The sequence below is a fragment of the Orycteropus afer genome, unplaced genomic scaffold (genome assembly GCF_000298275.1).
Source record: "Orycteropus afer afer isolate SDZICR_OR568_19922 unplaced genomic scaffold, OryAfe1.0 scaffold00469, whole genome shotgun sequence".
In the NCBI taxonomy this organism is placed as follows: Eukaryota; Metazoa; Chordata; class Mammalia; order Tubulidentata; family Orycteropodidae; genus Orycteropus; species Orycteropus afer.
In genome coordinates, this window is record NW_006922056.1 from 1,320,275 (window position 1) to 1,346,582 (window position 26,308).

The window sequence follows — 26,308 nt, forward strand, 5'->3', positions numbered from 1 at the left end:
CTGGTGGAGTGGTCGGCCCCCTCTGTGTGTGTGTTGAGTGGTCGGCCCCCTCTGTGTGTGTCTGGTGGAGTGGTCGGCCCCCTCTGTGTGTGTGTGTTGGATGGCCTCTGTGTATGTGTTGGGTGGTCGGCCCCGTGTGTGTGTGTATCTGGTGGAGTGGTCGGCCCCCTCTGTGTGTGTGTATCTGGTGGAGTGGTCGGCCCCCTCTGTGTGTGTGTGTTGGATGGCCTCTGTATGTGTGTTGGGTGGTCAGCCCCCTCTGTGTGTGTGTTGGGTGGTCGGCCCCCTCTCTCTGTTTAGTTGAGTGGTTGGCCTCCTCTCTGTGTGTCTGTTGGAGTGGTCAGCCCCCTGTGTGTGTGTGTGTGTGTTGGGGTGGTCGGCCCCCTCTCTCTGTCTGGTTGAGTGGTCGGCCCCCTCTGTGTGTGTTGGGTGGTCGGCCCCCTCTGTGTGTGTGTGTTGGGGTGGTTGGCCCCCTCTCTTTGTCTGGTGGAGTGGTCAGCCCCCTCTGTGTGTGTCTTGGTGGAGTGGCCAGCCCCCTCTCTCTGTGTGGTGGGGGTTAGTGTTTTTTTCTGTCATATTTAGTTTTACTCTTTGTGCCTTCATTTCCATCATTCCCTTCATTTTTTACAGTTTTCTTGGTGACGTGAACTGGAAGTCCGTTTTCCATTTGTCTAGTGCCCTTGTGAAAACTCCCCACTGGTTAGGGTATGTGCCTCCCTGTCTCTGGTCTGAGTATCTTTTTGCTTGCATGTCATTTTCACCTTGCCTTCAGCACACAGGCCTCTGGAAGGGGTCTTTAAGGTCCAGCTCTGTCGAGTTCCTTTCTGTCTTTTCAGGAACCTCTGTCTCCCTTCACCACGCTGTGATCAGGGAAGAGAAGTACAGTGCAGTGACAGCGACACGTTAGTTTGTGGAAACCCTGTTCGACCTCTTACGTGGTCCGTGTATCAGAAGGAACGTGTGTGCTTGTACAGCGTGCATGTTTATGGCATTCAGCGCTGCTGGGCCAGGAGTGAGGGACGTGACGGGGACTTGCCCCTGACTGGGCGGGCCAGGGCTTCTTGGGGTGCTCTCGGGGTTTGCATTAGGCTCTGCTGGGGGCCTGTGGCCCGCGCCCATTCCATCTCCGCTCGAGCACTTTGGTTCGTGAGTTCGACGCATGGTCTCTGTCCTTTCGTCCTTTGCCTCCATTCTCTCCCCAATGCTTTTACTCCGCCAGCTTCCCTCCACTCAGTTACTTCCTGGCACAGTTGCCAGGAGTCTGATTGGCACGTCTCTTCTTCCCAATAAGAAATCACAGTTTTTATGGGCATTACTCTCATATTTACCCATCTGATGTGAATGTCGATTTGGGTCAGATGACGCATCTCAAGTTTTGATATGTGGTAAACACCCTTACAGCTCAGTATTTCATGTTCCATTGAAAGGAGGTTAATTGGGACTTTGCTCTGACCTCTGGCCTTGGCCTGGTGTTGGGGACAGAGGGGGAGGTGGAGTCCTGCCTGGCTCACTCTCCCACAGCACCCCCAACTCCAAGTGAGGTGTCACATCCCCTTGACTGCAGGGGACCCTTCGAGGGGCTGGCAGAGCTGTTGGGAATAAAGACGAACCCCCAGGGCTAACCTCGTGTTCTGTGAACGGTGACTGAGACAAGCTCCTGCCTTCTTTCTGACCACCGTTTCGTTTCCTAGAAGGCAAGTCTCCTTCCCTGACGCAGACACGAACTTGACACTTGGGCTTTGGGAACCAGAACTTAGGGAGTTGTCAAACTGTGGTTCATGTTCAGTGGCAGTGAGATCCTGAGACTGTTAAACGTTTGGGCGGAAATGAGAGTCTGTTTTACGCAGTTGTAGCTTCTGAATGTTGGTGGTAAGAGCAGATGGCTTTGGTCAGGGAGCCACTAAAATGTGACGTGGCCATGCGCTAGACATCCTGACCACCCAGAAATTCAGTGGCTGCACACACCACATGAAGGGAGAACTTGTGTACCCACTGCCTGCAGTGGGCTGCCTCCTGGAGACACGGAGTAGACTAGAGGTCACTGGGGCAGGGACGGGCAGTGAGAAAAGCAAAAACGCAAACCCACTGCCATCAAGGCGGTTGTGACTCGTAGCGACCCTCATTGGGTTTCTGAGGCAGTCTTTGTGGAGGTAGATTGCCCCATCTTCCTCCTCGGAGCGGCTGGAAGTGACCGCTCCATGGATACAGTTTGTGTTTGATGATGACCAAGTGTGGAAACAGCAGTGATGGTCACACCATCCTGTGGAATCGTGAACGCTACTGAATTTCATACTTAAAATGGCAAATGTTATGTTATATGTATCTTACCACAGTGAAAGAGAGAGAATCCCAAATTTAGCTGTGTAAGAATGCTGTGTGTTTAGAGAAGAAAACACTTAGCATGGAAGTGCCCATCCAGCGTGCAGTGAAGCAGAGACTGCATACGTGGAACTCGGCCTTAGCTGTGGCTTTGTCTTGTCCTCCCTTGTGGCATCTGCATAAACGTATCATTTCCTGCATCACACACCTCCACAGGGGGCGCGGTGTGAGAATGCAGCCACCGCCACACGGATTACCTGAGACACTGTGAGATCCCGCCTCAGTACCCGCCCAGGCCCCGCTTTCTCCAGCTGGCTTATAGCTGTCTGCTCACAGCTGATTTATTTGAATCAGGATTTGAAAACTGAACTCCGGAAACACTCGTGCTAGAGCAGCCCCCGTCCTTCACTCTCACCTCGATTCATTGGTGAGAGGGGATCCTTGGTGTGTCTCCATGGCGCTGCCCCCGGGCTTCCTGTAGCTTGGGCCGAGGGCTTGCTGAGACTCGGGGTGGGCCCTACTCTACACTGGGTGAGAGGCACAGCCCTTCCGGCATCTGTGTCTGTGGGGTGATGGTCAGTCTGTGTGCTCCCGTTACAAAGAAGACACAGACTTGGCCGATTTTTCCAAAAACATGCAAGAAGGCTTCACAACGCAGTCAGACTTTCTGAGAGTTTTCTGTCAAATATATTTGCTCTTTGGGAAAATGTTTGAGCCTGCCCCTTTAGTAGGTGTGCTGTGTTTTTGAAAGCAAATGCCACTCTAGGCAGTCTGTCCTGGAGTGTTCCCCCCTTTCAGTCCCCCGCCCCCTGGAGCGTCGCAGCCCCTCATACAGGCTGGTCCTTGAATCCTGCACACTCATGACCTCCTCTGACTCTAGGAGTTCGAGAGTGTTTTCTGTGGGAAGACCGGCAGGCGGCTTAAGCTGACCAGATCTGACGCGTTGGTGGCATATCCTGCGCAGGAGGGCCTGCAGGGCAGCCCGGCTGTGGAGATCAAGTGATGGGGCGCTGGTTCTGCACGCGTGAGCGGCTCCACCGTCGTGATCCCCAGCACCGCCTGAACCCTGCAGCTCTGCTCTGACCGGAACACGCAGGTGACGTGGCTCAAGCCGGCGGGGCTGGAGCAGGGACCGGGGAAGTGCGTTTTGTAAAACTAACTACCACTAGTGTCCTCTTAGACCATTTGGGGAGTGGAGACATTTTGACAACAATTAGTAAGTCATGTTTCAATTACCTGTCTGATTCCATCATGTTTTCTTAACATGAAAACTTAAGAAATGAACATCCTTTGTGCTTGGTTGAGTCCTGAAGGGTACATTGCTTTTACTTTATTTGCATTTTAAACATGCCCACTTAGCAGTCAGAACAAGGTCAGTTGTTCTTAACTAGAATAGTTTGGCAATTTATTTCATTTTGGTTGTGTCACTCCCCCTTGTAATGCCTCCCAGCCACACGGTACTGTCTTGCAAAATGCAGTGCTGTTTTTAACCTTTTTGCTAGAAAATGTCCAGGCCCCTTTAAAGCTCCTTTTGTCCATAAATTAAATGTTGTCACAGTAATTGCCTCAGTGCCCTATTATCACATTCAAACTCCTTACTTCATGTGTAATAAACTAGTGTTTGGCACTGAGTTTCACATGAGTGGCTTTATTGATTACAACAGAAACACCAGTAGACTTAGTGTGACACGGCCCCTTCAAGAAACACTGTGAGCCCCGGACAGGTGAGTGTCTTCACACAGAAGGAAGCGGGGACTCGGACTAGCCCTCCGGAGAGAAGGGCCTCTTGTGACACTGTGGCCAATTGTTTGTCTGAAGATTTAGATGTCACTTTATTGGGACCTTACCGTCTGTACATGGGGCCACCTTGACAGCTGCCGCGTATGTTTGACATGGAGTTGTACCCAAGTCCTTGTACATATACCCTATCTCTCTCTTGAATGCTGAGCTTACAATTTTATTGCAGGGGTGTTGAGGTATGAGATGATGGATGAACAGGCCACAGTAAGGACATGGAGAGGCAGGATCCTTGTGGCAGCTGCTGCTGAAGGGTCCTCTCAGGGACTAGCGTCCAGTCAACTGCTGTCGAAGGTGCTGAGAGGACAGGCCAGGAGGGCTCTCGGGTGTAATGAGCACGTTGGAAACCCCGCCGACCGTGGGTGACCTCCCGAGGCATGTTGTTTCAGGAACGTCTCCCTCCTCATGCTGTATTTTATGAGCTCCTGGGGCCCGACTTCTCCCCAACCCCTCCTAGCACAGCTCCTTGGCAAGCTGAGGTATCACAGATGCCAGGGGTACCCTGGGCACCGATTGTGCCAGGAATGCCAGGGTCACCAGGAGGCCCGGGTTCGCCGTGCGCGCCGTCCTGTCCATCTTTGCTGGTGCCAGGCACCCCCTGTGGACCTGGAGACAGACCAGGGATGGGGTACATTTAGAGGTGGTGTGGACTCAAGGCTGGTGCTGCTTCCTCCGTTTTCTTACTGAGCCCAACCCTTTTGCCAGCTTATAGCTTAACCCCATGAGAGGCCAAGGGACCAAGAGCCTGGGTGTGAGGCCAGCAGGACACCAAGTGGGGAAGGGCGCACAGGGTTGGGAGGAGGCAGAGTGTGCAAGGGCCAACGGAGGCTGGGCTCCCCGCCTGTGCCACGGCACGGATGCCTGGGAAGGGCTTACCGAATGCTGCATGAAGAATGGCCCTGGGGTGGGGGGGAGCGGAAGCCGGCAGACCCCGGCTGCGAGGGGCAGGGGGAGTGGAAGCCGGCAGACCCTGGCTGCGAGGGGCGGGGGGAGTGGAAGCCGGCAGACCCCAGCTGAGGGGCTGGGAGGGTCTTCGGGAGGGACGGTGGTGGTGACCATACAGGTGGGGGTGGGCCAGGTCTGTGTGGAAGGAGCAGTCAGTGTCCACTAACTAGTGGGTGGTGAGGCCTTTACTGGGGTCGGTTTGGGAAACTGGCATCCATGGGGTTCAACACAGAGATGCCACTGGCAGCCCCAACCAAGGGCACTTGGGTGTTGGGGCTCAGAGAGGAACAGCTAGGGCAGCACAAGAGGTGACAAGGCCAGGCACCAACACCAAGGAGGCAATGGGGAGAAGGCGGCCTCCCTGCCCCCACACCGAGTGCCAGGGGCTGTGAGCAGGCATCCCCAACAGGGCCCAGATTCACAGGCTGGGTGTGTGCGGCGTGCGTGAGGGTGATCTGGAGCACAGGCCCGAGAAGCAAAGACCGGACCAGGGTAGGGTAGGGGTGGCCTCTGTAGGGGCAGGGACATTGCTAGTCAGCATTTAAGATATTTAAATACGCAGCATGTGCAGGGGGCAACATCTTAGCTGGGACGTAACCGAAACAGGACACAGTCCCTGAACACCTTAAATGAATTGAGATCTAACTCCTTACAGGAGATACGGGAGGCTCTGCTTACTGATTAAACTGTATGTTTTAAAGCAGTTACCCCTAATCTTATCTCTAAGAACGCTTTGCCAAAAGAAAACAAGATTCCTTTAGAAGAAAGGGTGACACTTGCGTGAGGCAGACGCTCCCGTGGGAAGCTGCGAGAACTGGGAAAGGGCGCCGAGCTACGGAAGCCCCCCGCAGCAGCCTCATCCGCCTCAAGGGCCATACCTTGGAGCCCTTGATCTCCGTCAGGTCCGTCCAGGCCGATGCCGGCAGCGCCCTTGTCCCCTCTGTCACCTTGGTTTCCTGTCACAAGATGTTGGATATGCACAGTTTAGAACATCAGTTACCAAGGGTAAAGACAGGTTTCTGGTGCAGTGTCACAAAGCACCCTCAACAGAGCGGGATACCCCCCTGTGGGAAAGAGGGCACCCACTTCTCTACAGCAGTGTCCTGACCCTTCAGGCATGTGGAGAGAAGCCATGTCGGCCGTGTAGGGCCCGACGGACGCAGCCAAGCCGTAACCACGTGCCCAGGTCAAGACAGCCAGTTTCCTGAGTGCTGCCCACTGGCCCCCAGTGTTGATGGGATTTAGTTTTGTTCAAAAACTGTATACTTGTCAGCTCTGACTTCTGACCCAGGAGCCAGTTAAGGGAGTTTTAAATGCCCCCCGAGTTGTACTCAGATCTCCCGTCTCTACTTGCGTGGTCTGCGGGACCCTTCGTTGCCGAGAGCGGTGCAAGGACGTCTCCCATCATGCTGGCAGGGGGGCCACCCTTGGCTTTGTTACGAAGCTCGGACATTAGACACACCCTTCATCCTGGAGTTGGGTTCCTGGCAGATGGAACCTCGGTCCGTGTAGTGACACTGGGCAGGAGCACTGTGACAGGGTCCCTTCTACCCAAGGTTAATGGCAGTGACTAGCTTCCCTGGGGCCAGCGTCTCGGCCTCTCTCTCAGGCTTCTGCTGTTACCTCCTAACACTGACCTATAGTGTGGAGGCAGCCTCGCCCTGTGGCTGTCACTGGTCGCAGGTGGGGAGTGGCGTCTGGCTGTGGGAGCATGAGTTGGTCTCCCCAGTGGGCACTGAGCAGTAATGCTGTCTGATGCCACGTGAGGCTGGCTTTGGTCACACACAGCAGCTGAAGGACCTGGAGTGTCCTTGGTGAACGGGGGGTGCTCCCGCCTGGGCTGATTCCCATTTTCCAGGGAGGGGTACGGAAGCCCTCTAGGAACTGGCTTTCATGTGAGCACCCGCCCTTACTCCATGCTCCACTGCTGGTGTCAAACCCTCATCCATTGTCACAGTAACTATCCGGCTCCACACGGTGCCCAGCCCCCCCATCGGGAAAGGCGCTGGTGGAGTCCCCCAGATTGTGCTGTGAGGGCTCAGGGCTTGTCTGGGCAGAAAGCTCCAGGAGGCCGCATGGCTGGCTGCACTTTCTGTGGTGACCTTGGCTTTGTTCAGTGTCTTAGTTACGGTTTTTTCTGAGAGAACTAATAAAGGTGACCCATAACGGTGATTAATGCTGTGCTTTGAGTTTCATTTTTGAAAGTCCCGAAGAAATCCACATCCCCACATGAGAAGAATCTTAGCGGGTCTTCTGTGGGCCTGCTCAGTCCCTCATGTGGCTTTACACAGCCCAGGAGGCCTGGAGGTGGTCCTGACTGGAAGTGTCTCAGGAAAGGTGACAGGCATCTAAAACCCAACCCGCTGCCATGGAGTCTATCCCAACTCATGGTGACCCCCGCTGGGTTTCAGAGGCAGTAAATCTTTACACAAGTAGACGTCCCCCTCTTCCTTCTGTGGAGCGGCTGGTGGGTTTGAACCACAGCCTCCTGGTTAGCAGTCCAGTGCCTCAGGCGCTGCACTACTAGAGCTACTGAGGGCTAACGTGGAGGGATGGTGCGTGGCGAGAGGGATCTGGCTGCAGACACTCGGGGCCTGAAACTCTCAAATGGGTCACGGAAGGCTCTTCACCGCAGTGCTGCAATCTCGGCTCGAGGATGAAGAGAGGATTCGCAAAGACTCTTCTCTTAGGAACTTTGTTCCCGTCCGTTCTCATGAGCAGCCCACTCGGTATCTCGGAGCTAGTCACTTGGACACCACACCGCCTTTCAGGCCTCTATCTGGGCCAGGCCACAGGCAAGCTGGCTTTATGTGGCCAACTGCTTGTCTCAATTTAAAGGCTATTTTGGGGAATGTTAGTGTCCAAAACCCACACGACTGTGTATTATCCGGGCTTCCAGATGCCCCCACGTCTGTCTGGGCCCCTGAACCATCCCCAGTCACTGAGACTGGAAACCGTCGAGGTGAAGTCTCGGCTGCTGTGGGGGGTACAGCGTCCACGGCTGCCCCAGTGATCTCAGTCTCGCGGGTTTCCCCGTTCCTGCACAGCCTTCCCAGGGTTCTGAAGTCTGTTTGACCCTCAGCCACAGAAGTTGTCACCCACTGCTGGTTCCCCACAAGTTAGGGAGGGGCTCCTGTGTGCGCGTTTCTCAGGTCTTTAAGTGGACCATTGAGGACGTGGTCACCTGACTTTGGAATGTTCGGTACCTACCAGGTGAACACTGTTAACTGCATCAAGGGTCCCAGCCCTCCAGGAGTCAACACCTCAGCCACTGCTGGTGGCAGCTCCCTTTTCTACAGCTTTTTTTTTTTTTTTTTTTTCAATTTTTATTGTGATTTGGATGAAAGTTTACAGGCAAATTCACTTTGCATACAGCAGCTCACATTCACTTTGTCTCATGACATTGACTATAATTTCCCACAATGCTGCAGCTCCCCTCCCACTTCCTCCCCATAGTTCCTCTTCCCTGTGTCCTTCCCAACATGCACTCCTGCCCCCTGAGCTGTCTCCCTGTGCATACACAGCCCTTCTGTTCTCCCAGGATTAATCTCTTCAGGGTCTTAGAGCATTTCTTAAATACCAGCTAAGAAGTGCTAGATGGGCCTTGAAACAGATGGGGGTTCAGTGGGGTTGCCTAACTGGAGGGATCTCGGGGTGCTGCTGTGTTATGTCCCAGCGGAACATGTCGCACGGGGCTGGCTCACTCACCTCGGGGTCCAGGGTCTCCCAGTTCTCCAGTGGGACCGCGATATCCAGGGGGCCCTCGAGTGCCAGGGTGGCCGATGGAGCCTGGGGGGCCTGGAGGGCCCGGGGGGCCGGCTGGCCCAGGCCGCCCGATGGAGCCCGGTGCCAAAGGCTTCCTCAGGTGAGCGGCTAACTGTGCAACGTGTTCTTGGGACAAAGGGTGAGCCGTCAACCTCCCGAGGGTCTCGTCAGCGCCCCTGTGCAGCACAGGAGCACCGCCCTGCTCCTGGGCCCTGACTGAGAACATGTCACCTGCTCGGGTGGCACAGGAAGTGGTTGCTTTCTCCCGGGCTCCCGAGAACGAGGCTCAGGCCTGGGACGGACACTCGTTCTCTTACAGTCCTGGGAACCATGGCACAGAGCCATGAGGGCTCACGTGTTTTCATCTGCCGTGCACCAGGCATGTGTGCACTGCTCAGGTAGGAGAAGCAACTCCCCACCCAGTACCAGACAGGACAGGGCAGGGGCTCGGTCAGCACTCGGGTGAAGGTGGGCAAGGGGGGAACCCGAGTGTAACGGTTAGGTACTGTGAGCCCCCACGGCAGGGTGGGGGTGCAGGGCCTGTCTGGGACCCACCCAGGACCACTCACCGCTGATCACACCCCCGCACAGCTCCCGGATGTGCTGCTCGCTGGCTTCTTTGCCCTGAAAGTCACCAGAGACCCGTCAGCAAGGAGTCCCCGGTCACACTCTGAAAGGTAACTGATGGATTAGGAAAAGCGTCCAGGCCAGCCAAGGAAACGCATACCGGAACACCAGGTTTGCCCGTGATGCCAGGGAGGCCTTGGACCCCCTGGAAGCCCACAGGGCCAGGGGGCCCTGGGACCCCCTGAATGCCACTGGTGCCATTGGGACCCTGGATGCCTTTGGGGCCCAGCTCGCCTCTGTCGCCAGACTAGACAAAGAACAGAGAAGTGGTTGTCAGGGGCCAGGCAGTGCGTGGGCCACTGTTTGTCCCCCCCCACGGCTGAATGTGTGAACAGGCTGCAGGTCTGGGCAGCCACTGGAGGACGTCCTGGTCCCTGAGGGATGGGGCAGGGCATCCTGCACTCACCGCTCCTTTGGGTCCGACGGGCCCGTTGGGACCCTGCAAACGGAAAAGGGCTTCGTGTTAATGACGCCTGGTTGCTGTCATCAGTGGGGTGGCAGTCTGCCTCCCAGGCACCAGGTGGACCCTGAACAGCACTGTCTCGCACGCGGACTTTGCTTCCTGTTGTTTTTACTCTAAATGAAGCCCAAAAAAATTGGTATTTGACCAAACCAACATTTGCCCTAAAGCAAAGATGAAAAGGGGCAGGGCAGGGATGCTAGGTTCCTATAAACAGAATAAGAATATTGTCACGTTGTGAAGCGCCACTGTCACAGTGTGTGCGGAAATTATTCATGGCAACCGAATGTGTTGTGCAGACTTTCACAAAAAACACGATACGGTGTTATTGAAAGAACACCACCCCAGAGCCGGGATGAATGTTTGGTTCTGAGGGTCCGGCCGCTGTCTAGCTGTGTCTTCAGGAAAGCCCCCAGGCTAGGCTGGCCTGTGTGTGAGCAGGGAGCTGGGCCTGACCACGCTTCCCGGTCCCCTGTCCAGGGGCTGAGCCCTGGATACACAGCTCTGTTCAGACCTGGGTGTGTGGTCACAGTTGCTGTCTGACCACCAAAGTAGCTGACAGCAGAGGGTCAGACCCCCTGACACAGAGACACCGTCCCTTCACCACTCCACCACATTAACGGGGCCAGGCCAGCCCTCCTCCTGATTCCCAGGGTCCCATTTGTCAAGGTGATCTAAGAACTTGGGAAAAAAAAACAATAACGCAAAACTGAGCTTGTCTTGTCTGGAGAGACGGCCTGCACAGGCTCCCAGGGCTCTGCAGTCCGGGTCCCTGGGACGAGCAGTGTTGTGTGCAGACACCAAGGGACACTGCATTAGATTACACACCCTGGCCACCAAGGCCAGAAAGATCTTTGCCTTTAGCCCTGGTGACGCATGCACTGCGGTCACATGCAGAAGAGGAATGTGGAAAGCGAGAAGGTGGTACAACAGGAAGCCTGCAGCCCAGGTCCGGGCTTATGGATGATGGCCAGCTCCGCGGAAGCGTGGTTGTCTTCAATGAACACGAAAGGACCTTGATGGAGGGACCTTCACGAGGGGTGTCACTACCCCTTCTCACTCATCCACTAACTCGTGACCGAACACATCACATTTCCAACCACAGTAAAAAAAAAAATCAACTCTCCAGGCATTAACAACATATATCTGGGAGTGATGGATGCCGAGCTTTAAGGCAGAAGGAAGCCAGCTGTGAAGGTCAAGGTCATGTGTCAACCCGGCTGGGTGATGATTCGAAGTGATCTGGCCATTGCATAGGGGCGCGACCCAGCAGCCACGTAGGGACGCGGTAAGGGCGCGACCCAGCAGCTGCGCAGTGGAGCACCCTGGCAGCCGTGTAGTGGTGTGACCTGGCAGCCGTGTAGTAGTGTGACCCGGTAGGTGTGACCTGGTGGTCGCGTAGTAGTGTAGTCCTTCTTCATTTTCATGTAATGGCCTGGTCTTTGAACCCAACCACATCAGTCAATGAGGAGGGAGTGTGCTCCAGGTGCTGGTGGGTCCCTCAATGTGAGCCAGGGGCGGGCATCCAGATGTGGCCCCGGCCCTTTGCTGGGGACTAGACAGTCGGCTCTCCTGCTAGCCGGCCCATTGGCCCAGAGGGACAAGCAGTAGGCAGGCCTCTGCCAACCAGCACCTCAGCCCTTGTGCTTTTGTGAATGTGCAGGTGGCCCCACCGAGGTCAGCTGTTCTCAAAAGCGGTTCAAGGTCATTGGCACACTTACCAGCTCTCCTTTATCCCCAGGAAGACCGTCAGCACCAGCAATGCCCTGGAAAAGACACCCCAAGGTAGCAGGAAGTGGTCCATGAGCCTAGCTGACTCCTGTCAGCCCTGAGCTACCTGAACACACACCTTGGGGTGCATGAGAACTGTCTAGGGACTGGCAGAAGTACAGCCCCAGGTGAGCCCACAAGTCCAAGGCCTGGAACCTGCCTTGTCACTGACTTTAGGGCCCTCATGATGCAGTGGTCAAGCTCTCGGCTGCTCACTGAAAAGATCTGTTTCCGTAAAGATGACAGACAGCCTAGGAAACCGGGCAGTTCTGCTCTGTGGCATGGGGTCACTATGAGTCAGAATTGCCTCAGTGGCACCCAACACCAATCCCAGAAGGCCCTGGTGCCGCCTGCAGGTTAGGGGCCAGCAGCTGAGCTGTGAGCAGGTGGTAGCTATACCCTCTCCTCCCCTCCCCACCACCCCACTTCCAGAGCGAAGGGGCTGCGGGGCACACAGCTCTCTGCTCAGCCCCAAGGCAAGCCCACACTGCCCTCGGAGTTTGCTCCCAGGAGGAGACCAGGGATGCTCCTTCCCTGGGGCTTGGTTCCCAGAGCCCCCGCTGCCTGCACTAGCAACGGTGTCCTGGGAGATCGACGGCCGGCAGGCAGCCTGCAGACTACACTAGTCCCTGCCCCGACTTGGGGACCTGGGTGCCCAAAGCTGTTGCCGCTGTGCTAGAGGTGGAGGGTGGGGGGTGGGGGGTGACAGCGATCCAGCAAGAGGGAACAGGAAGGACCCAGCAGACGAGAACTGAGACAAGGGGGCCGCTCAGAGGGTTGGGAAACCCGGCAGACGTCTGGGCGCAGGAAGCAAAAGTCCTGGGGAGAGGACAGCTGTTGGGCTGCTCCCACATCTCCCCGGAACCCTGTCTGCCCCTCACCTGGTCTCCCTTCAGACCTGCGGCTCCTCCCGGACCCTGCGGGCAGAGAGAAGTCACTGCAGTAGAAGAGTACAGGATCCCCTGGGTGGGTGGCCACCCCACTTCCACATGGCACTGAGGGCGCTGTGAAAACGCACCACCGCCACGTGTGCATGGCCCAAACGCCAGAGCACATTCCCAAGTAGCATGGGAGCGCGTCCAGGCCGGCCTCTGCCCTGCGCCCGTGCCCCGCACGCACAGGCCGGTGTCGCCATGGCACTTGGTGAGGAGGTGGTGCCTGCACCCACGGCAGCGCCTCGCCACCGTTTGGTCTGCGCAGCTCGCTCTGTGCACCCGGGGACTGAGCACTTGGGGTGCACAGCGAAATCACACTGTTAAAAGCCCCATTTGCTCAGACAGCGCCTAAGCGAGAACTGCCAAGGGCACAAGGCGCCCGCCTTCCCTGTGGGTCGGACAGGAAATTCCGCCGGCAGCCCCTCAGGCGCAGACAGGATAGCACGGGGTGCCAGGCTGTCAGCCCCCCTCCTTGTGGCCATCTCACAGGCCTGGGCTGTTGGCCTGCCCCCCAAGCCGTGGAATTTCCACCCTGGACGCTAATAAAGGGCCCACTGTCCCTCAGGCCACAGGGCGGTGGTGTCAGTCCCCACTGGAATGAAGGAGCCCTGAGAAGGCAGCTGCATCTGTGCGCTTCCCAGAAGGCAGGAAGGGCCTGCACGCTGGACCCGGCTGGAGAGAAGCTTTGTCCCTGCCCGCAGGGTGTCTTGGCAGCACACTGGGGGGAGGTTCAGCTTCTCCAAGGAAGGGGCAGCACTAGGCCCTCCTTGCAGGAACTCCCATCACGGTGCTGAGGCTCCTGGCCCCAGGGTGGCCCCAGGCTCCTGTCACAGATGCCTCCCTGCTTTTGTGAGGCCATCAGGCCGCAAAGGGTTGCAAACCTTGACAAGGGCACTCTTTTAGGGCAGGTTTTCAAGCTGATTTGTAAGGGTGGAGGCCAGTGCCACCATCGCATCCCCTAATCCTGGACAGGAGCTCAGTAGCTGGGCACCTTGGCCTCTGACAGGGGCTCCCACTGTCCTCATTCCACAGAAGGGAGCCGGTGTGCATCGGAACCCCTGCCTGCTTCGCTGGGAGTACCTCTGCCACAAGGACCTCTGTGCAGGCCCAGCACGGCTCCCAGCTGCCCTCAGTGCAGGGGCCCAGATGGCTGGTCCCGGGGAGACCTGACCGCACGGGCCTTTGCTGAGTCTTGAGGTGTGGCATGTGTGTGGGGGTGCAGCAGCCCTTCCAGAACCACCACTTACCCGCTCACCCACACCTCCTCGGAGGCCCTGAGGGCCCGGTAGGCCGGGGTCCCCGATGCTGCCCTTCCGGCCCTGTGGACACAGTCCCAGCACCCCCGTCAGCAAGCCCCAAATAGGAGGCCGCCTCCATCACCTCCCCCCCAGGCTCCCCACCCTCCTGGGCTCACTGGCCTGAGTCTGTGGTCACTGCTCGAGGCCAAACCCAGCACCACCCCTCACCCACCTGGAAGCCTCGAACGCCTGGGGCACCGGCGGGGCCTTGTGGGCCAAGAGCCCCCTGCAGGGTGAAAGGAGAGTGTTAGTGTGTGTCCGTCATCTGAGGGGAACCCCGAAAGAACCCCTGGGAGCTTCCTCTGCCAGTGACTGGGTAGACAGGGGCCCACCCAGGGTCTGGCCCAGCTGCTGGCACAGAGGAGGGCCTCCAGGGGAGGTGGGTGGGTGACAGGGGGTCAGGCATGCCCTCTGTCCCGGTCCTGGGAGAGGACCCAGGGGGGAGGCTGAGGACACTGTGCGGCACCTTTGGCTTTGGGTGGGCTGCAGCCAAACCTCCCCCAACCTGTGCAGATGGGGGTCCCACCTGAGGATTGCCCCTCACTCACCGCGGAGCCCCTGTGACCGGCCTCACCACGCTCCCCCGGTACCCCCACATCTCCCTGCGTGCGGAGGGGGAGGTTTGAGTGTGTGTGTGAGAAACATACAGGGATGTGGGGAGGGCAGAGGTACGTACTGGGGTGATAGGTGGGAGTACGAAGGGGGCCGGGGATGGCAGTAAATGCAAGGACAAGGGCAGGGTACACGTGGGGATGGGGTGGGGGTATGTGCGAGGATGGGGTGGGGGTATACAGGCACAGGAGTGGTGGGCGGGGGTATGAACGGGGCCTCGGAGGGTGGGGCTTCCTGTGGGCACAGGAGAGGGGCAGGGTACGCACAGGGACGCCTGGCTCTCCGGAGGGGCCAGCCTCGCCCAGCTCCCCAGCTCTGCCCTGTGGAGGAAGGGGGCTCCTGAGTGCTGCCCGCACTCCCTTGCAGGCCCCCACGCAGCCCCTCCCATCCCCCAGGAAGGCCACATACCAATTCTCCCTTCTCGCCTTTGGACCCTGCTCGTCCAGGCAGCCCCTGCCAAGATGGGGTGGTCAGAGCTACAAGCCTCGGGGCACTGGCAGTGCACACAGCCAAGGACAGAGTGTGCCCAGTGGTCCTCCCCAGACCCGTGGGGCTCCCACAACCCCGGTCCTCGCGTGCAGAGCGTCCCACAGCGGCCCCCGCTGGACCCCAGGGTGAGACCCACCTCTTCTACAGCCACCCGTGGATGAATGTGCGCCTGGAGCACCCTGGCTCTGTGCACCCCGGCACGTGCCAGCCCCACCCCCTCAGTGCCTCCGCCTCAGCACCTCCCACCCAGCACCATGCAGACGCTGGGCAGGCCTGACCCCACGCCCCGGTCAGTCCTGTGGTGATCCACCTGTGGTCCCTGCCTGCCCTTCCCCGCCAGCACTCACAGGCAGCCCATTGGGTCCCTTCTCTCCAGGGCCACCATTGCGGCCTGCCTCTCCCTGCGGGGACAAGTGATGGGGGTTGGTGAGGATGGATGCTAGGCTCTGCCGAATCCCTCCCCTCGCCATCCTGACCCCTGGGCGGACCAGCCACTGTACTGACCTTCTCCCCATCGAGTCCTGGCACACCGTCCCGACCGTCCTTGCCTGGCATGCCCTGGGAACGAGGAGACAAGTGCCAAGGTGCCCCCTGCTCGCACTTACAGCAGGACAGGTGCCTCCCTGTGTCCCCTGCCCTGAGTCTGCGTCTCCTGGACTAGCAGGGCCTGAGCGCCCATAGGCTATCTGTGGTCAGGTGGCTGCAGCAGTCACCTGGCCTCTAGGTCACCCCCAGAGGCCACAGGTGTGTGGGTACAGGCAGATACCAGCCAGGGGTGTGGCAGGGCCCACATGTGGCCTTCCACTCCTTCCACCTGTGGAAGGTCTGTGTGGCTCCCGCTTTACAGATGGGAAAACTGAAGCCAGGGGACGGCATCTGGACCCGGGCCTGTCCCCAGACTCAGCCACTCTTCTCACACAGAATCAGCCAAGGCTCCTCCCAGTATCTACCCCCCAGGGCCACAGAACCAGGCGGTCCAAGAGAAAGAGGACCCCTGGGGCCCTGGCCTGAACTGCCCGTGGTGGCCTGTGTACGGCCCGGGGCCCTGGGAAGAGAGGAGTGTTATGCAGGCGTGACGTGGATGGCAGGACACTGCAAGGAGCCACTGCCGCAAGGGGCACTTACCGGCTCTCCAGTAGGCCCCGCAAGACCAGGGATCCCTTTGAAGCCAGGTCTGCCCTGAAAGACACAGCGAGCGGCTGAAGGAGCCACGGCAGCAGGAAAACGGTCCCACCTCCGCACTCGAGACCGCTCCCTAGTGGCCCGAGACCAGGTGGCTCGGGACACCAGGTGCCGTGCTGGGCAGCGGAAGCACCGACAGCTTGGCTCAATCCCACAACAGCGTGAGTCTCTCCAGAGCCTCTCCAAACGGACCTCTCGCCAGCCAGGCATGATCAAGAGCGGAGACGTGGAGCGTCCACAGGCAAACGTCAACACAGAGACGGTCACTTCTGCTCATCTCTTGACACGACATGCATTCCCTGTCACTATTTTACCCCGCTTCTCCCGTGGGCAGCCTCAGCCATGCCACCTGGGGCCACATGGGCCAGGGTTCCACCAGGGCCCCTGCCCAACTGCTCAGGGTGGCCACCCTGGACAAGAGCTTGCTAAGCTGCTGGTCACTTCCAGGAGTCCTGGCCCAGGCGAGCTGAGGGCGCCCACAGGGATTTCAAGAGTCCCCACCCCCATTCCAGCAACAGGCAGGCATGGGACAGTCACCACCACACCCCTGGCATGTGCTCAATCGTGGTCTCCTGCATGCCCTCCCCTCTGCACAAGGACAGAAAACCAAGTTCTCATTCACTTACGAGGTCGCCTTTGGGTCCACGGAACCCCTCTGGGCCCCTTTCACCTCTGTCGCCCTGTGAGACGAGAGGGGACAGGGACAGAGTCCACTATCCAGAGCAGCCTACAGAGCTGGGTAGGGCCTGACTGCAGGGGCAGCGCAGCACCCCCTTGGAGCAGAGCAGGGCCAAGCCTGCTGAGGGCCAGAGGCAGGGGCCTGCTTCACGTTCACGGTGAGAAGTGACGTGTCCCCACCCAGGGCTCTCAGCCTGGTTCACCAAGTTGCCAGAAGCAGCTCTTGGTCACAGGCACCTGCTCAGGGGGCCTGAGTCCACCTCGGCCCCATGAGGTCAGGCATAGCCTGGCAGGTGCCCTTCACCCACCCGCCACACGTGACACACACACACACACACGTGACACACGTACCACTTTCCCGGGTGCTCCTGGGATACCGGGGGGCCCTCGGAACCCAATGGGACCCTGTGGAGGAGAAGGGAGTCTGGACCCAGCCCATCTGGAGCCCAGCCTGATGTGGGCGGGTCCCTATGTGGGCAGCAGGTCCACCAGAGGCTCAACATGTGCAGCCCGTCACATGTGTCCCTTCCCATGTAGAGCCCATCACCTGTACCCCCCGCCCCCAGCCAGCCCCGCCCACCCACAGCAAGGACATCTGCTTCTCTGTCCAGTGGCTAGAATCAGCCAGGCTCCGGCAGTCCTCAAGCTCCTCCACCCCGTTTCCCTTTAGCCCTGTTTCGTGGAATTGTGGGGGGTCCTGAAGGAAACTGGACCCAGCCTCCCCGATGGCTGCCATGTGAACCGAGGCCAGGGGGGTTCTGCCCTGCCTCCCACCCACAGCCTGGGGCTCTGACCAGCAGCTGGAGCCCAGGATCCTGATAGCACAGAGTGGCTGGGGGGCAGCCTGAGTTCTGGGGGGTCAGGCTTCGGGCCCCCAGCCCCCTGGGCTTCCTCAAAGGGTGGTCCACAGTCACCAAGGACAGACAGCTGCTGGGACATCTGTGTGCTGGGACAGGGCTGACCCGTCCCCTGCACACAGCCCCCACAAGGGGGGGCAGGACTTACTCGGTCCCCGGGAGGTCCAAGCAGCCCTGGCAAACCTCGCAGTCCCCGGGGGCCCTGGGAAGAGAACCAGAAATGCAGACTGCTACCAAGACGCCTGTCCCCCAGACCCCAGGGGGCCCATGTGAAGTTCCTGGCTCTGGGGGGGCCTTTGATTTCCTGAACACTCTCAGCCTCAGCTCCAGGCCCCCAGACTCCCAGAGCTCGTGGGCAGGTGGAACCCGCTCTGTTTCTCATACAGTCCCACTGCTGGGGGTGGGCAGATCCTTGGGTATCTATCCGTCCGAGGGCTTCCCACCCTGCCAACCTTACCTGCAGCCCCACGGTGCCCGGGATGCCAGCAGGCCCAGGGGGCCCAGGGTTACCCTGAAACGGAATGAGGAAGTGTGTGAGCAGGTGGGCCCTTCCCCCACCGCTTGTTGCCCACTCCCAGCCTGTGTGGTAGGGGACAGCTCCCACTTCCCAGCTGAGCTACAAGGCTGGGGGAGGGGCTCATAGGGGGAGGGGCACTTGCCTGCAGTGACACTAGCCTGTCTCCAGGATGGTCAGGTGTGTCCACTGGGACATCATGCACACCCATGCAGCTATAACCTGGGGTCTCCAGTCCCGCAGGTCCTCCAGACCCCTCCCCAGACCCTCTTCTGCTTCATAGCCACCCTCGGGATCAGCCCACGCTCAGGTGTCACTCATGCCAGGCTCCACTCACCCCCCACCCACACCAGACTCTGCCTAGGCCAGGCTCCACCCACACCGAGCCCCCTGTCAGGCTCTGCCCACATAGGGCCCCGCCCACATCAGGGTCTGCCTGCCCCAGGCTCCACACACCAAGCCCCGCCCACATCAGGCTCTGCCCACTCAGATTCCATGCACCTCAGCCTCCGCCCACACCAAGCCCCACCCACCCCAGGCTCCGCCCAGCCCAGCAGAGTCTATACCTTCTCCCCGTCCTTGCCGACTTCTCCTTGCTCCCCTTTGTAGCCCGTGGGACCCTGAAGCCAACACAGCAGATGATGTGTCACAGCCCGCATGGACCCCTGGATACCCTCATCCCCAGAGGATGGGATCCAGCCACCCAAAGAGCTCAGGACAGCAGGTCCACCAGAGGCTCAACATGGCGTGGCGGCAGTGGGCAGAGTGGGGGGTGCAGACAGGGCTGGGGTCAGGCCAGGGAGTGGGAGGCGGGGGTGGCAGGCAGGTGGGGCGGATGCCGTACAGCGCTGGTTCTCCTCCCATGCCCAGGCTAACGCCACCTTCTGACCCTCCTGGCCCAGGCCTAGCCCCCCAAGCCAGTGGGTCACCAGGGTGATGTGGGGACAGGGACAGAACAAGGGCTCCTAAGCAGGGCAGGGGGCTGACCCTCTCTTCCTGTGACAACACTGGGAACACGGGCCAGGCCCTCTGGCTCTCCACCTACCCCCACCTGCCCTGCTCTCTGCCTCCCTCCCACTGTGACCCTCACCTTGAACCCTGGCATTCCTGGCGGGCCAGGTGGACCTGGTGGGCAGATGGCAGGACACTGTTGGAAAGCACAGAGGGTCAGACTCCTCTGGGGAACAGGAGCTGGCCGGCTGCTCAGAACACCCCTCCGAAGCTGGGGTCAGCCCCAGGGGCCTGAGAAGGGCCAGGAAGTCACCAGACGGGGCCTACTTGGTGCTGGCTGTGGGGTGGCAGGGCTGTCCCAGGGCCCAACCCCAGAGGCTCCACCTGTACGAGCTCTAGTTGCTGCAGTGCCCGCCAGGGATGCGTGCCCCCCACCAGCCCTCAGTGCACGGCCACTTGCTTTATGGAGACAGCCTCCCCGCAGCTTCTTGCCAGGTCGCTGGGCTGCGGCATCTTGGGAATGACGTCCCAGGAGCCCAGGTGTTAGCTCAGCGGCCCCCCGGACACAGAGGCTTTGACATTGGCAGATTGTTCCACAGAGCTGGCACCTCCAACCTTGCTGTTCCACCTGCCCTCGGCCCAAGGTCTCTGGTCCTTGGGGATCCTCCCACCCCAGGCCCACCCAGGTGGGGGTGGCCAGCAGGGACAGCTGGCAAGTTCCCCACTGCAGTTCAGAGAAAGTAGGTGGACTGTCCTTCGAGAATACAAAAGCCTGAGCCATGGAAACGAGGTGCCACCGATACCAGGAGCCACACAGGGAGGAGAGACAGATGTGCCAGTTCTCGCCCCACTCAGCCTCCCAGGGGGCGACTGCGGGTGGCTCTGGATCCCCCTTCAACAAGAGCACTGTCTGCCTGCCGCCCAGTGCGCCCACTGGACACCCAGCACTGGGAGACTTGGTGCAGCCGGAGCGCAGAGGGGCGGAACGTGTGATGCGTCTTCCCTAATCCACACAAACGCTGTTGTGCATGGGCAGTGCTGGCCTGGGCTGGGGCTGGGGAGGGCACAGGAAGGCTCCCCAGACAGGTGCTGCACCGGACTGGGCCGGCTGGTGTCGCCAGCCCTGCTAAGACCCTGCCCACCCCTCTAGCTCTGCCACCTCCTGCATTTAGCTCTAGGCACTCGCAGCCCTGCTTTCCGTGGGTTAGGACAGACCTGCTCCCACTAGTCTGAACAGGATGCCACATCCAAGGCTTCCTGAGGCCGTGGGTCAGGCCAGATCCACCCCTCATGAACACACACATGCATGCACACACACATGGAAATGGCGCACATATGCGCACACACACGGATACCTGATAGACGTATGCACACGTGCATGCACACACATGCACATGTGGGCACATTCCATGCACACAGATGCACACATGGCACATGTACACTCACATATACGTATACACCATAACATATATGGTAGATCACACATACACGCATGTATACACACATACACATGTGGCACGTGTACACAATACATGTATACACATGCACACACGTGCACATATGCACATGGTTGTATATGTATGCACACCACACTTGCATGCACGGGCAGGCACACATGTGCATGTATACACACATGTACACACACACATACATACATGTATACACTTATGCACACATGGGCACATGTATACACACATGCATGCATGGGGCATCCCCAGCTCCATCCACCAGTGGCTGCAGGTGCCTACCTGTAGGTCAGTAGCACCTTCAGGAAGGACCCCTGGGTGTCCCTGGAGCAGAGAGAGAGAGCTGACTTTGACACCACCCCACTGGCCCATCTCCCTCCCTCCACGTAGCCAGCCACCCACCCACTTGTAGACCACAACCCTCCCTCTCTGCAGGGACTTGCCAAGCCTGCAGCCTCCCACGGGGAGGTTCTAGGCCCCCTCCCCCACATGGCCAGTGCTGGTGCCATGTGACAACAACAGACACCACTGTCCCTGGGAGAGATGGCCACCATACCCGCTGGCCCATCTCCAGGGGCCATGGGGACAGGGGAGTCCAGCTCCTTGTAGGCACTGTGCCTAGCCCCAGCACGTTCCCATGAGCTCCGGACAACCTCTGCCCAGTACTTACAGGAGGTCCAGGAGGTCCTGGGGGGCCTGGAGGTCCTGGGAGTCCAGAGGGTCCCTGGGGGCAGGGTACGGGTTGTCTAGGGCAGGACCAACCCCCACCTGAGAGGAGGTGACCACCAGTCCCAAGAGAAGCCGCCCTTTCAGACAGCTACTTGTGGGGACACCCAGGCTCCCCCCTCCTCCCCTGCTTGGTCTTGGTCTGTCCCTCTCCCTGAAGTAGCGCCAAGGGCCAGGGCTCCGACAGCACCTGCCAGCCCAGAGGATGGGGAGAGAAGAGGAAAGGGGGAGAGAGGGAGGGGAGGAGAGGAAGGAGAAGGGGGGGTGGGAAGGGGGAGCAGCAGAGGGAGGGGAGGACAGGCCCTGGCAGCTGGCCATGGGAGCCCCTGGTGGGCTCATGGGTGGTCACTGGTCACCAAGGGCATGCTAACTCAGACTGCTGCTGGAGGGTGCTGTCTGGGGCAGCCACTCACCGGGGGGCCCCGGAGGCCGATTCCACCGGGGAGGCCGCTCACACCTGCCTCTCCCTGCAGGAAGGAAAAGGACAGCAGCCTGAGGTCCCTGGGGGTCCGGCCCCAGGGCACCCAGCCTCCTCCATCTCAGGTCTGCAGGGGCTGTTCACCCTCTGAAGGGACAGGACTCTGGGGAGTGGGGATGAGGTACAGAGGAGCCCCTTCCCCCACTGCCGGGGGACATTCCAGGTTAGCTTTGGGGTGGGGACAGCCCTGGGGTACCACATATGCCAGCGTAGGGGCTCAGGGAGGGTGGTACTCACAGGTGGTCCGGGGGGGCCTTTGCCCTGCCAAAGCAACACAGAGGTAAACTCTCTGGGAAGACCTGGGGGCCCAACCCTGCGACCCCCTCAGAACACAGCCCAGGGAGCCCCCACCAGAGGCTTCAATGGTGGGGCAGACCCAAGCTTCTGGGGCTCCTGGAGGACACCCCGCCTGGGCTTGGGGAACCCCAAAGTCCACGGAGAGCACAGTACTCACCCCCAGCCCGGGTGGCCCCGGAGGCCCCAGGCCTCCCTGTGGAAGGAACATGGTTGTTGTCAGACAGGGGCTGTGCCTGGCTTGTGGGCAAGCCCCTCCCGGCCCCAAGTGCCCCCGGAGGTTCACAGCTCCTCTGTGGGGGTGGGCAGGAGAGAAGGCCCGTTTCACAGGAAAGTGAGGCCCGAGGGTGCGCCCAATGTTGTACAGGTGCTGTCCTGGGCGCCGGTCAGTGAACCCCACACAGGAGCATGGGGCAGGGCGGGGAGCTGAGCCCTGGCTGCTGCAGGCTCCCTGCAGGCAACTCCTAGCCTCGAAGACCACCAGCCCACCCTGGGGACCCAGGGGCACTCACCCGTTCTCCAGGGAGACCTTTGGGTCCAGGTGGTCCATCCCGCCCAGTCAGACCCTGGGAACGGGGCAGGGGAGGGTCGAGGGGTCACACGAGAGGCTATTCTAACACCTGACTCTCCTCTGTCATGGGGTCCCTGCTGCACCCAGAGCTGGGGTGGGGATGTGGGGGCACCTAGTGGGGTGGAGCCTGGCTGGAGAGTGCGTGTCTCAGACTGTCGCTAGTCCTGACTAACGAAGCCCACGTGCAGCCAAGCCTCCAACCCCACCACAGACAGACGACAGACAGGAGGACAGACAGGGTGGCTGGGGCCCAGGGCGGTGTGGGCAGCACTGGGACAATGGTTGTTTGTTCCTGGCTGAGCAGGACTTGGCGGACTCTCTGCTCTAGCTGTGAGCTGGCTCTGCCAATCCGCCAGACGTCGTCGGCAGGGCTGGGATGAGGGCCAAGGGCCCCCTGTGGGGGACGTGGGGACGGCCTTTACAGGACCTGCCTGGTTGAGAGCGCTCAGCTGGAGGGCAGCAATTAGACGCTGAGCCCTGGACCCTGGGATGCAGCTTGGCTGGGGAGGGCGGGTACTCACGTCCACGCCCCGCAGCCCCGGCAGCCCGGCCTCTCCTGGCTTTCCTGCTGTCCCTGGGGCCCCTTTTGGTCCCTGCGCGGAGGGAAGAGCAGTGAGTGAGGAGGCAGCCGGTGAGCCTTTGCCTGCAGCGGGGAAGGAAAATGTCTTCCCAACCTGACCTGGCCCCGCCGGCAATCAGAGACGGGCCTGTTGTTCCGGGACCCCGGCCCCTCCCTGCTGCCCTGAGACCCCAGGCCTGGCCCCACCTGCCCACCTGCCTGGCTCCAGGAAGGCTGCCTTCAAATCATCAGTGGTGTCTGTCACCTGGTCACTTCGACCTCCCCAGCTACGGGCCAGTGGGCTCCTCTAGTTTCCCCCAGAGGGTCGAGACAGGTCTCAGGACCAGGCACCTCAACATCTGGGCACGGGGGACCAGCCCCACTCTGTCAGGGTCAGCATACCACCACGCACGGGTGGCTGTCCCCCTCCCCCTCACACCACTGGGCTCTGGTCCAAAGAAAGCCTGCAAGCCAGACATGCCCAGACATACTGAAACCCCACAGCTCCTTGCACCCCCTCTCTGCATACCCCCTGTTCCTGGTCCTTTGAGGCCCCTCTGGGCGGCCCTGGGCCCAGCAGAGTGGGAGGGACCTCAATGACTCCTCTGTCCTCTGTGTCCACCCCGCCCCAGCCCCTCTCACCACATCAGGGCACACTCACCGGGGGTCCAGGCAGACCCGGAGGCCCAGCTTCTCCCTGCAGGGGAAGGACACCCACGTGTGACATGAAAACCCTTCCCAGGGGAGCAGAGAGCCCCAAAGCCTGCAGGCTGAGATAAGATGGGATGCCCCCACACCCCACTTTCATCACCCCAACTAAGGGATCCCTCCCCACCACAGGCCAAGGACAGAGAGGGGCACTGGGGAAAGGACAGAGGAGGGTGCAACGGGGTTTGCCTTGCAGGCCCACTCTGAGGGCGCTGGGGACAATCCCCCGGAAACACCGGCTGGTCACAAAGCCCCACCCCTGCTACCTGGGAGCCTTCACAGGCAGGCTGTGGGTGCCCAGAGGCCGCCGGCTCCAGGTGGTCATGGAGGGGGCCGCTCAGCCACCTGCAGCCCCAGCAAGGACCCCACAGCCCCCCTCTGACAACCTCCACTGACAACATCGACACTGACAGCCACCGTCTTGAAACCCTTTAGGCCTAGTGTCAACTGGAAGATGCCAGCGGCCCCAGGTGGGCAGAAGCCATGAAGGGCCCTGGGACCCGGGGTGACCTGCACCAGCAGAGGGCATGGGGGCAGGCAGGGCACTTGACCAGGCCAGGCCCAGGACCCAACCAAGTAGCCCTGAGTAGCAGCCCTGCAGTGGAGCGAGGAAGGTGTGTGGCCCTCAGGGACAGTAGGGGGAGGGGGTGCAGGTTGAGGTGGGGGTGCGGGCTGAGGTGCTAAGGGGGGAGGTGCAGCCTGAGGTGGGGGTGCAGGCTAAGGGGGAAAGTGCAGGCTGAGGTTGGGGTGCGGGGTGAGGTGCTGAGGTGGGGGTGCAGGCTGAGGATGGTGGGGGGCAATACCACGAGGAGAGACCTCAGAGGGCCTTTCATGAGGAACTGGGGGCCACACAGGAGCCCAGCTGCCCCACAACTCACGCTGCCTGACAGGGCCCATCTGGGGCACCCACAGAGAACACCTCGGCAGAGCTGGTCCCCACCCCCTCCAGGGAGACGCCATCTCCCACCACCCAGAAAGACACCCACAGCTCACTGAGTCCCTGAGCTCAGACCCCCAAGAGGAGGACCCAGAGACATACACCTCTGCACCCACATTTCCTGTCCAAGGACCACTGTCCTCATCTGTCCTGCAGAAGAACAAGGAGGGTTTTTGTCCCGGCTCAAATCCCACCTTGGATCTTGGCCAAAGATGGCCCCCTCTTTTTCTCTGCAGTGGTGGACTCACAGCCTGCAGCCAGAGCTAGAACTTCACAGAGCCCTCCCCCACCACGGGAGGGGGCCCCACTCACATCAATGCCATCCTTGCCCGGCTTGCCAGGAGGCCCTTGGGGGCCAGGGGGGCCCGGAGGTCCCACTTTCTGAAACGGAGAGAGTCCACATTAGACGTTAGGCAGCCTCCCTGCTGCCACCCGCCTCTGTGGCAGGTCCTCGCTGTGGGGTGTCCGGTGGGCCCCCTCTTTCTGTCTCAGGAGAAGTGCTGGGCCTGTCACGGGGGCCCTGGGGGGGACTAGACCGGGACCCGCCACCCCGCCCGCCTCTGAGCCCCCAGAGTCCAGGGCCGCGGACAGTCCCACGCGGCGCCGAGGGCGCCGGCTCCGGCCCAGGGAACCCCCAGGAACAAAGGCGACATTGTGTGTCCCGGGCGGCGGCAGCCCGGCGGGCGACGATGGGGCGGCCCCTGGGCGCCCCCCGGAGGCATCCCGGCACTCGTGGGGCTCAGTCGGGGGACCCATAGCCCCGACGGCGAAGCGGCTTTGGGCGACAAGCCGGCGGCCGGCTGCCGGCGGCCGGGGCTCGCCGCTTACCAGGTGGCGGGGTGGGGGCTCCTGACGACCGAGCTCAGAGCCCCGGACCCCGAGGCCTCCCGGGGACCCGGTCCGGTGCCCCGCGCCCAGGCCTCACCTGCGTCTCGGTCACAGCCAGGAGCTGCCCGAGCAGAAGCAGGGCCAGCGCCAGCGCCATGGCTGCGTCCGGCTCCGCGCACCCGCGCTCTGAGCGCGCCGGTGGGGTGGCCGGCAGACGCCAGGGCGGCGGGCGGGCCGGCCGAGCACGCCCCCTGCCCGCAGCACAAGCCCCCCATTCAGCCAGGCCCACCTGGGCGGGGCGGGGCTCCGCCACCCGTCCCCGCCGCCACCCCGTCGCCGGGGAAAGCGAGGAGCCGGCGGCATTTTTTTGGCCAGCCCGAGTTAAAATTACCCCGGGACTGGCGAGCTGCACACAGGCACCTTTTAGCAGGAAAGAAAGGGGCGCTTTTCCCCCTGGCGACTCAAGCGGAGTGTGGGGAAGAGGGAGGGGTTCCCCGCCGAAGGGCTGCCCTTGAGAAGGGTGGGAGGGGCTCCCCAGTTCC

The 26,308-nt window shown here is 60.5% G+C and overlaps 2 protein-coding genes across 2 annotated transcripts in view; one reads left to right on the plus strand and one right to left on the minus strand.

Annotated features, from left to right (window-relative positions):
* The window catches only part of TCFL5 (transcription factor like 5), a 14,049-nt gene extending 10,727 nt beyond the window's left edge, over nucleotides 1-3,322 (plus strand). The window contains exon 6 of the mRNA XM_007954707.1: nucleotides 3,200-3,322. Within this exon, the coding sequence (XP_007952898.1) occupies nucleotides 3,200-3,322 (123 nt within the window). The remainder of the gene's footprint in view (nucleotides 1-3,199) is intronic.
* Nucleotides 3,323-4,531: 1,209 nt separating this feature from the next.
* On the minus strand, nucleotides 4,532-25,923 carry COL9A3 (collagen type IX alpha 3 chain). The gene is made up of 32 exons (XM_007954708.1): nucleotides 25,864-25,923; nucleotides 25,251-25,319; nucleotides 23,955-23,990; nucleotides 23,256-23,327; nucleotides 22,676-22,729; nucleotides 22,324-22,359; nucleotides 22,107-22,130; nucleotides 21,805-21,858; nucleotides 21,336-21,389; nucleotides 20,948-20,989; nucleotides 19,339-19,395; nucleotides 18,815-18,868; nucleotides 18,192-18,245; nucleotides 17,883-17,936; nucleotides 17,229-17,282; nucleotides 16,826-16,879; nucleotides 16,143-16,196; nucleotides 15,522-15,575; nucleotides 15,365-15,418; nucleotides 14,937-14,981; nucleotides 14,795-14,848; nucleotides 14,465-14,518; nucleotides 14,089-14,142; nucleotides 13,866-13,937; nucleotides 12,565-12,600; nucleotides 11,635-11,679; nucleotides 9,860-9,892; nucleotides 9,554-9,700; nucleotides 9,396-9,450; nucleotides 8,770-8,952; nucleotides 5,940-6,017; nucleotides 4,532-4,722 (listed from the first exon to the last, which is right to left on the minus strand). The coding sequence occupies exons 1-32, from the start codon at nucleotides 25,921-25,923 to the stop codon at nucleotides 4,532-4,534; spliced, it is 2,037 nt and encodes a 678-aa protein (XP_007952899.1).
* Between the last annotated feature and the right edge of the window lie 385 nt (nucleotides 25,924-26,308).

Coding starts and splice junctions, on each gene's coding strand:
- COL9A3 (XM_007954708.1), bottom strand. CDS start 25,923: ATGGCGCTGGCGCTGGCCCTGCTTCTGCTCGGGCAGCTCCTGGCTGTG. Junction 14,849..14,936: donor AAGGCGAGAAGGGAGAATTG/GTATGTGGCCTT, acceptor CTTCCTCCACAG/GGCAGAGCTGGGGAGCTGGG. Junction 6,018..8,769: donor GGGAGACCCTGGACCCCGAG/GTGAGTGAGCCA, acceptor ATCTTGTGACAG/GAAACCAAGGTGACAGAGGG.